The sequence below is a fragment of the Zalophus californianus genome, chromosome 8 (assembly GCF_009762305.2).
Source record: "Zalophus californianus isolate mZalCal1 chromosome 8, mZalCal1.pri.v2, whole genome shotgun sequence".
Lineage (NCBI taxonomy): Eukaryota > Metazoa > Chordata > Mammalia > Carnivora > Otariidae > Zalophus > Zalophus californianus.
In genome coordinates, this window is record NC_045602.1 from 32,309,627 (window position 1) to 32,331,728 (window position 22,102).

General features: G+C 40.2%; 1 protein-coding gene across 10 annotated transcripts in view; it reads right to left on the bottom strand.

Moving 5' to 3' along the window:
* SOS1 (SOS Ras/Rac guanine nucleotide exchange factor 1) overlaps nt 1-21,875 on the bottom strand; it is a 142,487-nt gene extending 120,612 nt beyond the window's left edge. For all 10 annotated transcript variants that reach the window (XR_003524509.1, XR_003524508.1, XR_003524507.1 and 7 more), the window contains exon 1: nt 21,653-21,875. Coding sequence is in view for 6 of the 10 variants with exons in the window: in XM_027620861.2 (XP_027476662.1) it covers nt 21,653-21,739 (87 nt within the window). In the remaining 4 variants the exon portion in view is untranslated. The remainder of the gene's footprint in view (nt 1-21,652) is intronic.
* Between the last annotated feature and the right edge of the window lie 227 nt (nt 21,876-22,102).

Sequence of the window (22,102 nt, forward strand, 5' to 3'; positions counted from 1 at the left end):
ACTGCAGAAAAATGGTCTAAACATACCAATTAAAAGCAGATGTTGCAGAGTGTATTAAAAGACATGACCCAACTATGTGCTATCTACACGATACTCACTTCAAATATAATGATATAAGTGGGATGCCATAAAAATATTTATCACACAAATATTAATCAAAGGAAAGCAGGAGTAGCAATATTAATATCAGATAAAGTAACTTCAAATCAAGGAAATTTATCAAAGACACAGAGGGACATTATATAACCATAAAAAAGTCAATCCATCAAGAAGCTACAGCAATCCTGAAAGTGGATCCACCAAGCAGAACTCCAAAATATGTGAAGCAAAAACTGAAAGAATATAGAAATAAATCCAAAATTATAGTTGGACAACCCAACACCCCTCTCTGAACAATTAATAAAACAACTAGACAGAAAATCACCAAGAATTTGAAAAAACACAACACCCTCAACCAGCAAGAACTGACATTTATAAATCATTCCATACAACAGTGGAATACACATTCTTTTCAAGTGTGTAACATAAAAAAAAAAAAAACAGAACATATCTAGGACTGCAAAACAAACCTTAGCAAATTTAAAAGAATTGAAATCATACAGAATATATTTTGACTACAGTAAAATCAAACTAGAAATTAATAATAGAAAGATAACAGAAAAATCTCCAAACACTTGGAAACTAAAAAACACTTTTATTTAAATAAACTATGAGGCAAAGGGGCAAAGAGCAAGTCTCAAGGGAATTTATACACATACACACATACACACTCACATACCAAACATATACATACATGTATATATGAAAGAAAATAAAAACACAGTATATTAAAATTTGTGGGGCATAGGTAAAACAATTTTGGGAAGGAAATTTGTAGCACATTAGAAAAGAGGGAAAGCCTCAAATCAATCATCTAAGTTCTTACCTCAAGAACCCCAGAAAAGAAGAGCACACTAAAAGCAAACCAATAGGAAGGAAAGAAATAATAAAGAACAGAAACCAATGAAATTGAAAACAGGAAAAAAATAGAGAAAAATTAATGAAACTGTTCCTTTTTTTATGATTTATTTCAAAAAGACAGCACGAGCGAGCATGTGTTGGGGGAGGGGCAAAGGGAGAGACAGTTGTAAGCAGACTCCATGCTGAGCACAGAGCCCCATGTGGGACTCAATCTCATGACCCTGAGATTATGACCTGAGCCAACACCAAGTCACGTTTAACCAAATGTGCCACCCAGGCAGCCTGAGAAATAAAAGATTGACACACATCTAGCAAGACTAATAAAGTAGAAAGACAAGACACAAATTACCAGTATTAGGCCTAAATCAGAAATGAAGAATGGATAACACTACAGACTGTGCAACTACAAAATGATAATAATAATGATGAACAACTCTTCAGACTAAGTTGACAATTCAGAAGAAATGGACCAATTTCTCAAAAAACAAACCTACCATAACTTACGCATTATGAAATAATCTGAATAGCCCTATACCTACTAAGTAAGTTGAATTTGTAATTTCAAAACACTCTTTAAAAGAACTCTTCAGCCTAAATGGTTTCACTGAAATTCATAGCAAACTTTAAAAAAAAATAACACCAATTGGTGTTAATCTCATCTAGAAAATAGAACTGAAACACTTTCAAATTCTATTAAGCTAGTATTACCCCAATACCAAAACCAGACAAAAACAGTACAAAAAGGAAAACTATAAACCAATATCCTTCATAATTATAGAACCTTAACAAAATATTAGCAAATGGAATTCAGCAATACACACAAAATAACTATTACACACCATGACTAAGCAGAATTTATTACAGGGACACAGGTCTGGATCAATATTCTAAAACTAATCAACATAATCCACCACATTAAAAAGCTAAAGAAAAAAATCCACATGATCACATTAACTGAGATAGAAAAAGCATTTGACAAATCTCAAAACCCATTTGTAGGGGGAAATAAAACCACACCTCTCAGAAAAACAGGAATAAAAGGGAACTACCTCTACTTTGATAAAGAGAATCTATAATAAACCTACAGTTAATATATGCCTGACAGTGAAAGACTGAATGGATTCCCCCCTCAAACTGCGGGGCGGGGGGGATGGAGAGACAAGAATATCCACTCTCAACATACTGAACATGGTGCTGGAAGTTCTTGCCAGTGCAATAAGACAAGAAAAGGAAACAAAAGACAAATTTGAAAGGAAAAAATAAAACTGTCCTTATTTGCCAATGACGTAATTATCTAAGTAGAAAATTCCAAAGAATCTACAAAAATACATGCAAAATATAAAAATAAAAAACTTTCAGAAAAAAATATAGGACAAAATTTTCAGGATCCATTAATAGGCAAAGAGTTCTTAGACACCCATCCATAAAAGACTGATAAATTGCACTTCATCAAAATATAAAACTTTTGTTCTGAGAAAGACACTGTTAAGTGGATAAGAAGACAAGCTAAGGAGTGGGACAAAACATTTATAAGCCACATACTCAACAAAAAAATAGTATTTAGAATATGTGTGTGTGTGTGTGTGTGTGTGTGTGTGTGTGTGTGTGTGTGTGTGTGTATAAACTCTCAAAACTCAACAGTAAAAGAGCAAACAATTAGAAAATGGGCAAGAGGGGCGCCTGGGTGGCTCAGTCATTAAGTGTCTGCCTTCGGCTCAGGCCATGATCCCAGGGTCCTGGGATCAAGCCCCACATCGGGCTCCCTGCTCAGCAGGGAGTCTGCTTCTCCCTCTCCCACTCCCCCTGCTTGTGTTCCCTCTCTCGCTGTGTCTCTCTCTCTCTGTCAAATGAATAAATAAAAAAAAAAAAAAAAAGAAAATGGGCAAGAGACATTAAGATTTCACATACGGATGATGACATATATACAAGTTTTCACTGAAATGGTGTTTTACAATACAAAATGATAGAGAATGACCTCAATGTTTCTCAGACTAGTAAAATAAATTTCAGTATAACTAAACAATAGAATGCAGCCATAGAAGAGAATGAGGCTGGTCTTAAACGTTATGCTCTCCCAAATATATTTAAAAGGGGCGGGGCGGGAACAAGGATGCAAAAGAGGGTATACCAAAATAAAAAAAGAAAACCAACAAGAAAAAATGCACACACATATATATTTTACACACACATTTGCTTATCATAAAAGAAAATCCCTAATAAGAGAAAAGATGGATGTTACATAATGATAAAAGGGTCACTCCAACAAGAGGATATAACATTTATAAAGCTTTATGTACACAACAGAGAAGGACATAAATATATAATGCAAATATTAACAGACCTAAAGGAAGAAACAGTAATACAATAGTAGGGGATTTTAATACCCTACTTACATCAATGGATAGATCATCCAGACAGAACAGATAGAAGAAAACCTCAGCCTTGAATGACATCTTAAACCACTGCACTTAACAGACATATACAGAACATTCCATCCAAAAGCAATAGAATATACATTCTTCTCAAGTGTACATGGAACATTTTCCAGGACAGATCATACATTAGGTCACACACACAAAAAGTCTTAATAAATCTAAGAGGACTGACATCATATCAAGTATCTTTTCCAACCACAATGATCTGAAACTGGAAATTACATGAAGAAAACTGGAAAATTCACAAACATGTAGAGATCAAACACCACGCTATTGAACTACCAATGCGTCAAAGAAGAAATCAAAAGAAAATACCTTAAGAAAATATAACAACAAATTTGTGGGGTGCAGCAAAAGCAGTTTTGAGACAGAAGTTCATAGCAATAAATGCCTACCTCAAGAAAGAAGAAAAGTCTCAAACAACCTAACTTTACACCTCAAAGAATTAGAAAAAAAGAAAAAATAAAGCCCAAAGTTAGTAGGAGGAAGAGAATAACAAAGATTAGAACAGAAATAAATGAAATAGAGACTAAAAAGACAACAGAGAAGATCAATCAAAGACCTGGTTCTTTGAAAAGATAAAATTGACAAGCCTTTAGCTAGACTCACCAAGAAAAAAAGAGAGGACTCAAAATCAGAAATGAAAGAGATTACAACTGATACTACAGAAATATAAAGGATCATAAGAGATAACTATGAACAATTATATATCAACAAATTGGACAACCTAGAAGAAATGGATAATTTCCTAGAAACATACCCACCAGGACTGATCATGATGAAACAGAAAATCTAAACACACTGATTACTAAAGGAGCCTGAATCAGTAACCAAAAACCTCCCAACAAACCAAAGTCCAGGACTAGACAGCTCCACTGGTGAATTCTCCCAAACATTCAAAGGAAAATTAATACCAATCCTTCTCAAACTCTTCTAAGAAACAGAAGAGGAGGAAACTCTTCCAAATCCAATTTATGAGGCCAGCCTTACCCTGTTAGCAAAACCAGACAAGGACACCACAAGTAAAGAAAATTATGGACTGGTATGCCTGGTGAACATAGATGCAAAAATCCTCAACAAAATATTAGCAAACTGAATTCAACAATACATTAAAGGGATCATACTCTGTGATCAAGTGGGATTTATTCCAGGGATGCAAGGATGGTTCAACATCTGCCAATCAGTCACTGTGATATACCACATTAACAAAATAAGGATAAAAATCATATGATCACCTCAGTGGAGCAGAAAAGCACTTGACAAAACTCAACTTCCATTTATGATAAATACTCTCAACAAAGTGGGTATAGAGGGAACATACCTCAACATAATAAAAGTACCAGTATGACAAGAACAGCTAACATCATGCTCAATGGTGAAAAACTGAAAGCATTTCCTCTAAGATCAGAAACATGACAAGGATGCTCATGCTCACCACTTTTATTCAGTCTAGTACTGGCAGTCTTAGCCAGAGCAATTAGGCAAGAAAAAAATAGAAAAGGCATGCAAACTGGAAAGGAAGAAGTAAAAGTGTCACTATCTGCAAATGACCTGATATTTAGAAAGAAACCACTAAAAGCTCCATCAAAAAACTGCTAGAACTGAAACTAATTTAGTAAAGTTGAAGGACACAAAATCAATACACAAAAAAATGTGTTGCCTTTCTACACACCAATAACAAACTATCAGAGGGGCGCCTGGGTGGCTCAGTCATTAAGCGTCTGCCTTTGGCTCAGGTCATGATCCCAGGGTCCTGGGATCGAGCCCCGCATCGGGCTCCCTGCTTGGCGGGAAGCCTGCTTCTCCCTCTCCCACTCCCCCTGCTTGTGTTCCCTCTCTCACTGTGTCGCTCTGTCAAATAAATAATAAAATCTTTCAAAAAAAATTTTTTAAAAAGCCATTGGAATTTTGATATATATTTTTCTTTCTGATAGTTTTTTTTTTAAGATTTTATTTATTTATTTGACAGAGAGAGACACAGCGAGAGAGGGAACACAAACAGGGGGAGTGGGAGAGGGAGAAGCAGGCTTCCCGCCAAGCAGGGAGCCCGATGTGGGGCTCGATCCCAGGACCCTGGGATCATGACCTGAGCCAAAGGCAGACGCTTAATGACTGAGCCACCCAGGCACCCCTTCAATGGCAATTTTTGAGACATTATTTTATTTGAGAGAGAGAGAGTGAGCACGAGTGGGGGGAGGGGCCGAGGGAGAGACCCTCAAGAAGACTCCTCGCTCAGTGAAAAACCCAATGGGGGGCCCAATCCCATGACCCTGAGATCATGACCTGAGCCAAAACCAAGAGTCAGACGCCTAACCAAATGAGCCACCCAGGTGCCCCACCAATGGCATTTTTCAAAGAAATACAATAAATAATCCTAAAATTTGTATGGAACCACAAAAAAACCCTGATGAGGCAAAGCAATCTTGAGAAAGAACAAAACTGTACCTATCATGTGCCCTGATTCCAAACTATTACAAAGCTATAGTACTTATTAAAACAGTATGGCACTGGCATAAAAATGCACACATAGATCAATGGAATAGACTACAGAGCCCAAAGTAAACCCACGCATATTTGGTCAATTAATTTACAACAAAGGAGCCAAGAATATACAATGGGGAAAGGACCAGTCTTTATAATACCTACTGTTGGGAAAACTGGACAGTCACATGCAAAAGAATGTAACTTGACTACTACCTTGTACCACACACAAAAATTAACTAGAAATGGATTAAAGACTTGGACATAAGACCTGAAACCATAAAACTCCTAGAAGAAAACATAGTTGGTAAGCTCCTTAATATAGGTCTTGGCAATGTTTTCTGAATCTGACACCAAAAGCAAAAATAAATAAGTGCGACTATATCATACTTTATTTTTTTGATTAAGAATTATATCATACTTTAAAAGCTTCTGCATAGCAAAATAAAAAAGCAACCATCTAAATGGAAAAAAATATTTGCAAATCATATATCTGATAAGGAACGAATATCCAAAATATATAAAGAATCCATACAACTCAATAGCCTCTCCCCGCCAAAAAAGACAATTAAAAATGGGGAGAAGATCTAAACAGACACTTTTCCAAAGAAGACATACAGACAGCCAATGGGTACATGAAAAGGTACTGAGCAACATTCTTCATCAGGAAAACACAAATCAAAACCAAAATGAGATATCATTTCACACCTGTCAGAATGGCTACTATTAAAAAGACAAGAGAGGAGCCTGCCTTGTTCAGTTTGTAGAGCATGTTACTCTTGATCTCAGGGTTGTAAGTTCAAGCCCCATGTTGGGTTCAGAGATTACTTAAAATCTTTAAAGATAAAAAATTTAAAAATTAAAAAAATTAAAAGACAAGAAATAACAAATGTTGGCAAGGATGTAAAGAAAAGGGAACTCTTGTGCACAGTTGGTAGGAATGTACATTGGTGGAGCCACTATGGAAAACAGTATGGAGGTTCCCCAAAAAATAAAAAATAGAATTACTATATGATACAGCAAATTCCACTTCTGGGTATTTATCCAAAGAAAAGAAAACAAAAACACTAACTCAAAAAGTTATACGCACTACCATGTTCACTGCAGCTTTATTTATATTAGCCAGGATATGGAAACAAACTAAGTGTCCACTGATGGATGAATGGATAAAGAAATTGTGATATATATATAATGGAATACTATTTAGCCATAAAAAAAGAATGAAACCTTGCCATCTGCTACAACGTGGTTGGGCCTCAGAGGCATTATGCTAAATGAAAATGGACACCTAACTCATACCACATACAATATTTAACACAAAACACATCAATGGCCTGAATATAAGTGCTAAAATCATAAATTCCCTAGAATAAAACTTAGGGGTAAATCTTCATGATGCTGGATTTGGCAAAAGATTCTTAGATATGCATTAAAAGCATGAACGGTGAAGGAAAAAATAAACTGAACTTCGTCAAAATTAACTTTTGTGCAAAGACATTATCAAGAAACTGAATAAAACATTTGGTTGGGTTTGAATGGGTCTAATATCAAGAACATATAGGGGCGGGGCACCTGGGTGGCTCAGTTGGTTAAGCAGCTGCCTTCAGCTCAGGTCATGATCCCAGGGTCTTGGGATCGAGCCCCGCATCGGGCTCTCTGCTTGGCGGGAAGCCTGTTTCTCCTTCTCCCACTCCTCCTGCTTGTGTTCTTTCTCTAGCTGTCTCTCTCTCTCTCTCTCTCTGTCAGTTAAATAAATAAATAAAATAAAATAAAATCTTAAAAAAAAAAAAAAAAAGAACATATAGGGGCACCAAGGTGGCTCTGTAGGTTAAGTGTCTGACTGTTGGTCTCAGCTCAGGTCTTGATCTCAGGGTTTTGAGTCCAAGCTCAGCATGGCGCCTACTTTAAAAAAAAAAGGGGGGGGGGACATATAATGATTTACTAAAACTTAACAAAAATACAAACAACCTAATTTTAAAAATGGGCAATGGACGTGAATAGACATTTTCTATAAAGAAGATATAAAACTAGCCAATAAGCACATGAGAAAATGCTCAATATCATTAATCATTAGGAAAATACAAACCAAAAGCACAATGAGATATCAGGTCACACCAACCAAGATAGCAATTTTTAAAAGAAAACCAAAAACAAAAAATAAGTATAGGTGAGGATGTAGAGAAATTTAGAACCTTTGCGCATTACTGGTGGGAATGTAAAATGGCTGCTGTGGAAATGAGTATGGCAGTTCCTCCTAAAGATAAACAGAGCACTGCCAAATGACCCAGCAATTCCACTTCTAGATATATACCCAAAAGAACTGAAAACAGGACTCAGATATCTGTATACCAACGTTCATTTGTACCACTGTTCACAATAGTGAAAAGGTAGAAACAACCCAAGTGTCCATCAACAGATGAATGGATAAACCAAATGTGGCATAAACATATGATGGAATATTATTCAACCCTAAGAAGGAATGAAATTCTGATACATGCTACAATATGAATGAACCTCGAAAACATTATACCGTGAAATAAGTCAGACACAAAAGGACAAATATTGTATGATTCCACTTACATGAAATATCTAGAATAGGCAAATTCACAGAGGCAGAAAGTAGATTAGAGGTTACAGGGGCTGAGGGAGAGGGAAGTGGAGAGTTATTGCTTAATTTGTACAGAGTTTCTGTTTGGGGTGATGAAAAAGTTTTGGAAATAGATATTGGTGACAGTTGCACAACACTGTGAATGTAGTTACTGGCACTGAATTATACACTTAAAAACAGTTAAAATGGCTAATTTTACGTTATACATATTTAAAATTAAGAGAAAGTTATTAAATGTATGTACAAAAATCAGAATCCTACCAAAGTCCTTAACCAAAACAGGTGTGAATGTAATTATCAATAAGTGCATTCCATTACAAATTATTTGGCCAGAGACTGAAATCAATTTACTTGCAAATGATTCATTAGATTATAAGTAAAATGGAAAATGAGTCTTGTCTATATAAAAAGGGAAAAGCTTTTGGGGCATTATAAAAGAATAACTAGAATTATTAGCCTGTTACAAAAAGTCTCTGTTAATGAAAAACTCAACTTTTCTTTTTATCTCAAGACCTATATTTATTTTGAACCTCGAACAGTCAAACTCCTTTCCACATACTAAGTACAATCTCATTTGCAACTGGGATGCTTTAACATATAGGGGCAGATTACAGACTTTGTTTTATCACCAGATATAAGTTTCATAGAAACAATTGTTTTATTTTGAATTGCATATCCATAATGCTTGCCAGACAGTAAGTGCTCAACAAATTTAATGAATAAAACCAAATCAGTCACAATCAGGAGCAAAGCAACATTAAAGAAACTTTTTCAAAATCATCTTCCTGTTATACTTTTAAAATATCTATTTTATTTTATTTTTTTAAAGATTTTATTTATTTATTTGAGAGAGAATGAGAGAGAGAGAGAGAGCATAAGAGGAGGGAGCGGGAGAGGGAGAAGCAGACTCCCTACTGAGCAGGGAGCCCAATGTGGGACTCGATCCCGGGACTTGAGGATCATGACCTGAGCCAAAGGCAGTCGCTCAAGCAACTGAGCCACCCAGGGCCCCTAAAATATCTATTTTAAAAGTAATGCCTAGGCGCCTGGGTGGCTCAGTCAGTTAAGTGACTGCCTTCGGCTCAGGTCATGATCCCAGGGTCCTGGGATCGAGCCCCACATCGGGCTCCCTGCTCCGCGGGAAGCCTGCTTCTCCCTCTCCCACTCCCCCTGCTTGTGTTCCCTCTCTCGCTGTGTTTCTCTGTCAAATAAATAAATACAATCTTTCAAAAAATAATACCTAAGTAATTCAGAGTCCATAAAACCAAAACTTTAAATTACTTTTCTCCTATGTATATTCCTATCCTCAATGGGAAGTTACCAGAATTTGACTTTATGAGGAATTTCTTGTAGTGATTTGTGTTTGTCTGCCTGTGAGGCAGCCCAAGCCTAGAAAGGAAAATCAAACAAGCAGCCCTCTTCATGGCTGGATGGCTGGACTACTCAAGGTAGTGCCAAAGTGCTCCTGGTTCACTAGTTCATATAGTAGTAATATGGGTAACATCTGCATTGTTTTCTTTTGCCTTTACTGCTTTGTTTGTGGAGTTTTGTACATTAAAGGTTTAATTATGAAATAAACTTGAATGTGAAATGCAAACTTTATTTGACAGCTACTAAAACAAACTATGCACTATTAATATCAACGAAAATTAAGTTTTGACTTTTAGAACTTAGCCTAAGACACCTTTTTTTTAGAGCATAAGGGGCTTAGGGAGAACAAAGGACCCTTTAAGTGGGGGGGAAGACTGTAATTGAATTACCCTGAATCAGGCAGTATAGAGCCACAGAGGTGACCCTGGCAGGCTATGAGAACGAGCCTCCCAGATCTCTGACTACAGGGAAGGTAACCAACGGAGGGCTCCAGCTGCTGCACTCTGAAGTCCGTCACAGGGCTCCTGCACAGGCTACACTTCCCAGCGGCTGCTCGCCATCAAGGACTGAGCATGGCAGGCACACTAAGGCAGGCCTATTCCCGGGAGGTGAGGAATTCCTGCGACAGGCAACTTTCACTGAAGAACTTCCTGAAGCCTTGGTGGACTTTCCTTAGAACTGCACTGCAGAGTAAGACACTTTCACCCCAAGTTCCTTCCTCCCTTACCTCTCTCCTTCACTTGGGAGTCAGACTTGCATCACAGCCTAAAGACTTTTCCTGACTCCTTCCCCATTTTCTCTCACAAGCACTTCTAACAAATTTCTTTTACACCCAATTCCATCTTGGCATCTGCTTCTCCCTTGCATTACACACATTAGATCTCAACTAACACCCAACTAACTTGAGGGGACAGACTCAGAACCACACACAATTCAACAAATGTGTCCTGAGCACCCGCTGTATGTAAGAAATATGCTAAGTATTATAGGGAACATAGGACCCTATTCTTGACCTCAAGTAATTCTCAATGTTGAGAACGAGCGAAGTTACAGATCCAGTGAAGGGCAGACTGCCGTTCAGTACTAAACTGGGGTAGAAAGTACTAAGTAAATTAAGAGATTCATTCTACTTAGGGGATGGAGTTGTAGCAGAAAGCCTTTATGGAGAAAATGGTATTTTAAGTGTACTTTGAAAAGACATTATCAGAGCCTTCAGGTTGTTACCTGCCTGTAATTCCTGAGGGCAGTCCAACAAAGACATTTTCCGTGCTTGCCATACTTGGCTACCCCCAAAGTGTAAATCCCTCCTAACACAATCCTCTCACACTTTCTCATTCCCAGAGTATTGAAGACTTCCTAGTTCTCCTCCTAACACACTCCTCTCCCAGTATGTCCTTTTTCATCCCATTACCACTTAGACCTCTAAGCCAGAAAGGGAGGAAGAAGTTTGACTCCCCTCTCTCACTACTTGGTCATTCAATCATCCGTCTACCTTTACATCTAAGATCTGTGCACTTTTCTCTATCCCCACAGCTGCTGCCCTAGTCAAAACCACCATCAACCCATCTTAACTGGCCTTCCTGCCTACAGTTCTACTACCATTTAATCTATGCTCCACAGAGCAGCCAGTGAGCCTTCAAAATTCGTATCTCGGGGCTCGAGGGTGGCTCAGTCGGTTAAGCCTCCGACTCTTGGTTTTGGCTCAGGTCACGATCTCAGGGTCCTGAGATTGAGCCCCATATCAGGCTCCACACTCAGTGGGGAGCCTGCTTGAGATTCTCTCTCTCTTTCTCCCTCTGTCCCTCCCCCGACTTGCTCGAGCAGACGCAATCACTCTCTCTCTACAATAAAATCTTTTTGAAAAATTCATATATAATTGTCAATAGCCTGCTTGAAACCCTTCAGTGGTTCCCCACTGCTCACAAGATCTGTCCCCAGGCTCCAGACTCCAGCTACTCAGAACTCCTAAAATGCTGAGCTCCTCTTGGACTCCAAGCGACCACAAATCCTTTAACTCTTCCTCCTCATCCTCACCTGGCTAACTCTCACTTCCACTTAAAACATCACTTCTGTCACTCCCAAACATAAACACACAAGATAGGGGCGTCTGGGTAGTTCAGTCAGTTAAGCATCTGCTTTCGGTTCAGGTCATGATCCCGGGGTCCTGGGACAGAGTTCTGCATCGGGCTCCCTTCTCAGCGGGGAGCCTCCTTCTCCTTCTGCCTCTGCTCCCCCTGCTTTTGCAGGCATGTGTTCTCTATCAAAATAATAAATAAAATTATCAAATAAATAAAAATCTTAAAACACATGCATGCGCCCGTGTGTACACACACACACACAGGATGGTCTCCAAGCTTCCTATTGCCACCCCAAGACTTTACTTCTTAGCGCCTTCCTTCGTGGTCTACACTAGCTTTCCATTAACTAGCGCCCTTAAAAGTCTTACTTTTTTATGCAGCAGAACCTTTTTTTCAAATGTAATCCTATGCAGAGCCCTAATATGTAAAAGGGCTGAGCTTCTCAGCTTAAAGCAAGGGGTTTCAAAGCCCCCTTCATTCAGCCTCCTCTACCCTAAGGCACTTCTTCCCTAAAATCTAAGGTGCAAGACAATTAAAACCCCACAGTACTGTATTACACTGCCTACTCAAAGGAAGCAATACAGTACAGTAGAAAGTTGTTTTAGAAGTCAGACAGACTCAGGTTCAAATCCTGATTCTATTTCTTATTAGTTATAAGATCTTGAGCAGTCTGCCTAAGGATCCATTTCCTCAACTGTAAAACTCAGCTATAAAAACAGACTCTCACTACTTCCATTCAACATTAAACAGAGGTCCTAGCCAGTAAATTAAGGCAAGAAAAATAAATAAATATCGGATTGTCCGTAGTTACAGATGACATAATTACATAGAAAATTCTGTGGAATCTACAACTACCAGCAAAATCAAAGCATATGAGGACAACATATAAAAAGCAGCTCTATGTTTGCATATTTGTGACTAACAACTAGAAAATAAAATTGTAGGGGCACATGGGTGGCTCAGTTGGTTGAGTGTTACACTCTTGATTTTGGCTCAGGTCATGATCTCATCGGGCTCCCCACTCAGCAGGGAGTCTGCTTCTCTCCCTTTTCCTCTCCCTCTGCCCCTCCCCCCACCACATGCTCCCACGTGCGCTGTCTCTCTCAAAATAAATAAATAAAATCTTTAAAAAAAATAAAGATTTTATTTATTTATCTGACAGAGAGACACAGAGAGGGAACACAAACAGGGGGAGTGGGAGAGGGAGAAGCAGGCTTCCCACCAAGCAGGGAGCCCGATGAGGGGCTTGATCCCAGGACCCTGGACCATGACCTGAGCCAAAGGCAGACGCTTAATGACTGAGCCACCCAGGCTCCTGAAAATTCTAAAACAATTTACAATACCATCAAAATACAAAGTATTTAGGGTTAAACTTAACCAAAGACATGTAAGACTTCTACATTAAAAACTACAGTGTTGCTGGCAGAAATTAAAAAGTCTTGGGGTGCCTGGGTGGTTCAGTCAGTTAAACGTCTGCCTTCAGCTCAGGTCATGATCCCAGGGTCCTGGGATTAAGCTAGCCGGCCTGGCTTTCTACTCAATGGGGAGTCTGCTTCTCCCTTTCCCTCTGCCCTTCCCCCTGCTCATGCTCATGTTCTCTCTCAAATAAAATCTTTAAAAAAGAAATTAAAAAGTCTAAATAAATGGAGAGATATACCATGTTTGTGGACCCAAAGATTTAATATTGTTAGGATGTCAATTCTCCCTAGTGATCAATCTATAGATTCAATGCAATCACAATCAAAATCTCACCAAGATATTTTGGTAGAAACTGACAGCTCGGTTCAAAATTTATAGTGAAATCCAAATCTAGAAACACTAAAAGAGTATTTTTTAAAAAGATTTTATTTATTTGCCAGAGAGAGATCACAAGTAGGCAGACAGGCAGGCAGAGGGACAGGGAGAAGCAGACTCCCTGCTGAGCATGGAGCCCAATGTGGGGCTCGATCCCAGGATGCTGGGATCATGACCTGAGCGGAAGGCAGACGCTTAACCGACTGAGCCACCCAGGCGCCCCTAAAAGAGTATTTTTTAAAAGAGGAACAAAATTGGAGGACTTACACTACCTAACTTCAAGACTTACTATAGGGGCACCTGGGTGGCTCAGTCGGTTAAGCGTCTGCCTTCGGCTTAGGTCCTGATCCTGGGGTCCTGGGATCGAGCCCCACGTCTGGCTCCCTGCTCAGTGGAAAGCCTGCTTCTCCCTCTCCCTCTGCCTGCCACTCTGCCTACTTGTGCTCTCTCTCTCTGTCAAATAAATAAAATCTTAAAAAAAAAAAAGACTTACTATAAATCCCCAGCAACCAGGAGTGTGAACTGATATAAAGGTAAATTGATCAATGGGATAGAATGGAAATGTCTGAATATATATTTACATAAATATATGATATATATTCATTTGATTTTCACAAAAACATCACAGTCCAACAGAGAAAGAAAAATCTCTTCAACACATAGTTCTGTAATAACTAGATATTAGCATAAAAAATGAATCTCAATTCCCACTTTGTATTATACACAATAATTAATCTGAAATGGACCACAGATTATGTAAAAGCTAAAACTATATAAAGTTTTTAGAAAACAGCATTAGAATTATCTTCATGACCTGGTGGCAAGCAAGGGGTTCTTAAACACAGAGAGCAATAACCTTAAAAAAAAAAAAAAAACTAATAAATTTGACTCCTTTGATATTTAAAACTCTGCTCATCAAAAAAACACCATTAGGAGAATGAATAGGCAAAGCAAAGGATAGAAGAAAATATTCATAAACATTTTTTTGATAAAAGAATATCCAGGCTATATAAAGAACTCTTACAACTCAATACTAAAAAGAACTAAAAATTTAAAATGGGCAACAGATTTATGCAGACTGTCCAAAGGAAGACATAAGAATGGCCAATAAGAACATGAAAAGGTGTTCAATATCAGTCACCAGGATAATGCAAATTAAAACCACAATTACACTACACACCCACCACAGTGACTAAAATTAAAGACTGATAACATCAAATACTGGCAGAGATGTGGAGCAACGGGAACTCTCATACATTGTTGGTGGGAATATAAAAGGTACAACCACTTTGAGAAAAGGTCTGGCAGTTTATTATAAAACTAAACAGACACTCTATGAGCCATTTCTCCTAGTATTTACCCAAGAGAAATGAAAACATAGTCCTACCAAAAAAACTTGTATAATAAGAACCTTCATGGAAATTTTATTCAGAATAGCCCCAAACTGGAAACCTCCAAGGTATCTGATACTGTCCTATGATAGAAAAAAGGACTGAACTTCTGATAAACACAACTTCAAAGCCTTACCAAAAATATATGCTGGGTGATTCTATTAATATGATGTTCTAGAATAGTTACAATTAATCTATCACGGTATGATAAAAGATGAGAACAATGGTTGCACAGACTGATGGACAAGGCACATGAGGGAAATTTCAGGAGTGACAGTAATGTCTGATATCTTGATAGAGGTTTGGGTTGTATTTGTCAAAACTCATTAAATGGTACAATTAACACTTGTATACTCCACTGTACCTAGATTTTACCTAAAAAACAAAAAGAACTGTAAACAAATACTGAACTCTAGTTAATGACATGCATACTGAAGTGCTTAGGGGTAAAGTGTACTGATGTCTGTAACTCACTTTGAAAAGCATCAAAATATAAGAGGATTAGTGGATGGAGGGAGGAATGGATAGGCATGTCGTAAAGAAAACACAGTAAAATGTAAATTATAGAATGTAGGTGATGGGTATACGGGTGTTTTACTGTATAATATTTACAATCTTTCTGTATATTTGAAACTTTTCATAATAAAATGTTGGGTAAAAAATTAATCACAAAACAAAAATATTCTAAAATGAAGTGCAAAGTTCTTTCCTATTCTAGCCACAGTTGTGATATAAAATATATTATGGGGAACAGGAGTAGTTGTCACTTTTATTATTATTTGGCTGAAGCATCCTCACTGCTGTGATTTCTGGACCTCATTGCCATTGCTGGATTGGAGTCTTCCTTTCCACTACAATGCATGCCATAATCCTTGTGGACTTCATGATCATCCACATATATATAATATACCAATCCATTATTCAATACACCAACTTTGGAGCTCCTGTCTTATTTCTTTCATCTCTGGAATAATTATCACCTCCAATCATAATCCCCTATCTGCTCTCACTACCCTCCTCTTCCAACACCCCAAGATTCCTAGTCTATGGGAGCCTTCATTTCCACCTCCATGACCTGTCTTGCAGCTTTACCGCCTATCACCTGAAATATTGCTATCCTCCTAGTATCTACTGCAGCCACTTGCAACCAATTCTCCCGTGCTCCTCTACCTGAACTGATGCGTGCTGCTGGAGAAATCTCACAACCAGACCAATAAATGTTACTCCAAATTTATGGTCTCCACACTCAGCACTGCTCAGCAGTTCCTTTCTAATTCACTACTTGGCTCCTTCTCCACACTCCACAACAGCAACTTCAAAACTTCACCACGCTTCTTAAACTCCTTACTCATTTCTCTTTCCTCACTCTATGTAAAGAATCTTGTCTTTCATTTCATTGTGAACACAGAGGCTACCTACCATGAACTCACTGCTCCCCAACCTACAAACCCATCTTTATCTCTTTCCCTCCCATCTCAGAAAAAAAGGATGCCTTCACCCCTGCTAGAGGTAGCATAGCATAGTGTTTAAAAATGCAGACTCTCTAACCAAATTACTCTTTCCAAACCTGTTTTCTCTCTTCGTTCAACAAATTGCACGTACCTGAGTTGTACAGTGTTAAATTTTAACCAATGTGTATATCCCTGAAACTATCAGCACAATCAACAAATGAACATAAAAGCCTCCCCCTAAAACAACTATTGACCTTTTTGTCACTGTAGATTAGTTTGTAATTTCCAGAATTTTATATAATTACCCAGCATATACTCTTTTTTGATCTGGCTTCTTTCATTCAGCTTAATTATTTTTGAGATTCAGCCACATTGCCGTGTGTTATCAATAATTCATTCCTGGGGCGCCTGGGTGGCTCAGTCGTTAAGCATCTGCCTTCCCAGGGTCCTGGGATCGAGCCCCGCATCGGGCTCCCTGCTCCACGGGAAGCCTGCTTCTCCCTCTCCCACTCCCCCTGCTTGTGTTCCCTCACTCACTGTATCTCTGTCAAATAAATAAAAATCTTAAAAAAAAAATTCATTCCTTTTTATCACCAAGTAGTATTCCAATGTATGGCTATTTCACAATTTGTTTATTCATTCACCTGTTAATGGACATTGGGTTGTTTCCATTCTTTGCTGAATACAGCTGCCACAAATACCCATGTATAAGTCTTTGTATGGATAAAGGCTTCATCTATTCTTTTTTAAAGTTTTATTTATTTGAGAGAGAAGAATGAGCAGGAGAGGCAGAGAGAAACAGAGAATCTGAAGCTGACTCTGCGCTGAGCTCAGAGCCTGACGTGGGGCTTGATCTCCCAACTCTGAGATCAAGACCTGAGCTGAAACCAAGAGTGGGATGCTTAACTGACTGCACCACCCAGGCGCCCCAAGGCTTCATCTATTCTTAAGGCTTTGCCTACACCCCTGGAAGTCCCAAATCTGCAGTGGCAGATACCAACAACCGCCAGCTCGACAAGCCCACCTGGAGAAGCCAAAAGGACTTTGTTCCAAACTCCTGTGTTCAGGCCACTCCCTCCACCCCCAACAGCTTCTCCTCCATTCTCTGTCCTGACTAAAGGCATGCAAACCAGAAACTTAGGACTCTTCATGCTCTCTTCCCACTTGCCCTACTCACTCAGTGGGTTACTGGGTCCTGTCAATTCTACCTTTTAAACATCCCTCAAAATCCATCCCTACATTTCCATTTAGTTCAAATGCACCCTTAATTCAAACACATATCATCTCTTGGCTGGACTATTAAACTAGCCTTCTAAGTTTTCTCCTTACCTCAGGTCTCATTCTTCTCCAATTCATTTTCTATTCTACGGCCAAAGTGAATTTTCTAAAATTCCAAACTGATGTTACTCACCTATTCCTCAATGACCTTCATTCCCTCAAGATAAAATTCAAACTCCTTAGCTTAACATTAAAAAAATTCTCTATAAACTAGTTTGCTCTCCAAACTCGTCCTCTGCCAATTCCCACCCTGTTCTGACTTAGTCATTTCTGGATGATGTCATTTACCTTTTTATCCCTAGTGCCCAAGGGCATTACCTGGTCTGTAGTAAGCATGACATATTTGTGCAACAGATAAGGTAGGACTTGGACCGATATAGAGAGACATTCTGGGCACAGTCAGGAAAAGCAGTCGTCCAGTCTGGCTGAGGCACAAAGAATATGAAAGATTATGGTAGGCCATCCAGTCAGAAAAGCAGGATGAAGCCAGATCATCGATCAAGATCAATTCCATGCTAAAGACTGTGCACTTCATCCTATGCCCTCAAAAGATATTGTTCTGTTTTTGTTTTTTATTTAAATTCTAGTTAGTTAACATATAGTGTAATATTGGTTTCAGGAGAATTTAGTGATTCATCACTTAATGTAACACCCAAGGCTCATCACAAGTGCCTGCCTTAATACCCATCACCCATTTAGCAAATCCCCTGGCCTGCCTCCCCTCCAGCAGCCCTGTTTGTTCCCTATAGTTCAGAGTCTCTAATGGTTTGCCTCCCTCTGTTTTCCCTTCCCCTACGTTGATATCAATGGTTCTCAACAAGAGTGCAACATATTCAGAAGTGTACAGTAACTTCTGAAATTTGAAAAACAGATACAGGAAAGGTGAGAGGCAGTAAACTAGTTAAGAGGCTATCACAGTGGGAAAGGGGACTCAGAGTAGAAGGAAACAGATTAGAAGACATGTCAAAGGGAAATAAACCTATGTTTATTGTGTTATATGCTGTGCCTGGGTATGGGCAGTAATGTAAAAGAGAGAAGTCAGAGATGACTCCAAAGTTTTGAACCAAATAAAATAATAAAGCCACTAAGCAAGAGGAATTTTTTTTAATGGTCTGTGGAGGAGGAGAGAGATGATGGTTTTCGATGGGGTATTCCTGCACCCATTCATTCAAACGTAAGTGCCTACTAGGTAGGTGTCAGGCACTGTATGTGTGAAGGATAAAAAGGGGTAAAATACCATTCCTTTTTTCAAAGACCATCTAATCTACTTGTGGGATGGGAAAGACAAGTAAATAGGAACTTACAATTCATTGTTAAGTGCTAGGGTTTGGTGCTAAAAGAAAATAAAGACTATCCAACTCAGCCCTGAGAATTTGAGAAAACACTGAGGCTGAGTTAGCATTAGGCCAGGCAAAGGGCAGTCCAGGTGAAGAAAATAACATGACGATAGAGCCTCAGGTAAGACAACACAAATTGGGCACATCTGCAAAGAGTAAAATAAGTCTTAAGGAAGAATTCAAGATAAGGAGATATCCACATGAAATGTCTAGCAGGCAGGTGGAAATGCAGGTTCTGAGAGCTCTCAAGAGCTGCATCCAGATATGCAATATATTTTCAACCTCATCTTAGGTGGCTTAGAGTGCTCATCAGTGGCTATCTTAAATAAGAATTGGAAGAACCCTACTTATCAGCTAGATTGTGTACACTTCCACCTCCCCCCATCACTTCTGTCATGCAAGGGTAGCTCTGTTTCAAGTTAAATAGGTCACAAGGATTGGTGGGGACTGTGGAAAGTTGGAGAATGCAGGCCCAGTCTGAAGAGGAAAGCCATTCACTCAGCTCCAGCAGTTTACTGTCTTGCCCAATGTGGAGAGACGGTCCTATTCTTCACGAAAAACTGAAAATTCAGATTTTATGTAACATCTCCCACTTTTAAATACTGGCAACTAATTACATTAGAAGTCTGTAAAACAACATTGCGCCAGCCAAAGAAAATGCTTCTGTGGAAAGATTTCAGCAAGGGCCACCAGTGTGGCAGATTTGGACCTGGTCTGCCAACTCCTATAATGCTCTTCCCACTACTTCCCAGTACCCTCAACTAAGAGTATCTTGATGGTTCCCTGGGACAGGAGTTTGCTCCTAAGCAAAAGAGCCCTAAACTGATGGTGTTTTACGAGTTCTTTTGTATGTTCTCAACAATTTTTCTGTGTCCTCCCCACTCCACCCCCACCTCCATCAGTACCAGGCTTCTAACATGACTGAGACCTCCTACTCCCCTATTATAAGCTAAGATGCCAAGCTTGCAGGTAAAGCAAAAGTAAAAAGAGAGCCCTGATTTCTAATAAAGAGTATGTAAGGAATATGGCATCTCTCTGGTTTTCTTAGAAAACAACATCACAGACTTACTCAGATACTTAAGGAAAAAAGTCAGTAACTTATATCTGAAAAAATGAGCAAATTCTGCTAACAAACTAAATAGTTTCCACTGTAAGTTTCCAAGGAGCAGCGGGGGGAGGGGACGGGGAGGGCAAAAGGGAAAGCAAAAGTTGCTGGCCTTTGGGAAACATCAGGCACCTTTTAAGACAGTTTTTAAAAGTATAAATGTTTAGAACAAAAGGTACATCACAATCTCAACTCTCAGGAGTAAAAACATAGTTTAATAACATAAAACATTCTTTGAGCAACAAGAAATTGGGATTAAGAAACACTATTAAAGCAATCTATATAGAAAAGGTAAAAGGGAAACAAACACCTTTTTATTTATTTATTTTTTAAGATTTTATTTATTTATTTGACAGAGACACAGCGGGAGAGGGAACATAAGCAGGGGGATTGGGAAAGGGAGAAGCAGGCTTCCCGCCGAGCACGGAGCCCGATGCGGGGCTCGATCCCAGGACCCTGAGATCATGACCTGAGCCGAAGGCAGATGCTTAACTACTAAGCCAGCGAGGCGCCCCCAAAAACACCGTTTTAATGTTCGTTCACACACAGTTTCTGACGTTTTAATGTATATACTAAGTCACAATGTTGCTTTAGAAGCTTTTAAAATGTAACATTTCCTAAATGTACTAAACATTTAAAAGCACAGATCATGGAGTATACAACTTTAGGTAACAATGTGGCAAACTTGAAGAAACATGGAAAGGCTAAAAATTCAAACCAACAAAACAAAAGATAGTACCAAGATTCTCAGACGCTCGGGGGCAAAAGAAAAAAAAAGAAAAAAAAAAGAAAAAAAAGAAATGTGGCATGTACACCCGCCCCTGATAATCGGAGGAGTGGGGGAATTCAGGGGAATGAAGAGTGATTACAGAGGACAAGCAAAGCAGGCCATGTTCCTGCTGGCAAGCGAGCTCTGCAATTACTTAGAGCAAGCATTATGGCTAGAGCATTCTCGAGCCCACTAAAACCAGCATACTGGACACCTAAAACCGGAGGCTGACAGCAGCTCCAGGGTAAGACAGAGAAGGCGGAAAAGTGGCCTGCTTTGACCTCCACTGAAAACTGAGCCTCCTCCAACTCTTGTCTCTGAATCAGAGGCAGGACGTTAACCTCTCAGAGGTTGGATTATTCGGGCAAACTCTGCCTGGCTTCCTGCGGCCTTCCCACACACCGGGTGAATGTCAACACCGAGCCAGCGAGCGTGGGGGAACCTCTCAGTGTGCGCCGTCCTTTCTGGGAGGCGGCGAGACCGGGAAGAAAGACGGCCCTGCGCGCGCCCCGCCTCCCCAGCCCTTCCCCGGCCCCGGCCCCGCGCCCTCGCAAGGGCTGCAAGCCGGGAAGCGGGGTCCCGCGCGCTCCTCACCTTTTTCAGCGCCGGCACCAGCAGCCCCCGCCACTTGGGTGCGTTCTCCTCGCTGAAAAACTCGTACGGCAGCTGCTGCGCCTGCATGGTGCCCCCGGGGCGCCTCTGGGCGGGGAGAGGGGCGGCGGCGGCCGGGCCGGGGAGCCGCGAGAGGGCGAACTCGCAGCACCGAACAGGGCCGCGGCCCCACCGGACGGCCCGGCCCCCTCGGGGCGCCTCGCGGCCGGGCTAGCCCTGGAGAGGGGGCTGAGGGGCGAGGCCCGCGCCCGGCCACCCACCCGACACCGGCACCAGCCGTGGAGAGCGAACGCAGCCCGGAGGCAGCGGCGGCGGCATCCCGCACCACCGCCCCGGGGCCGGGCCCCCCACCCCTCCCCGGCCCGCCGGCGCCGCCCCGGGCTGCCCTCCGCCGCAGCCGCAGCCGCCGCCCGCCGGGGCTACGCTCCCGGG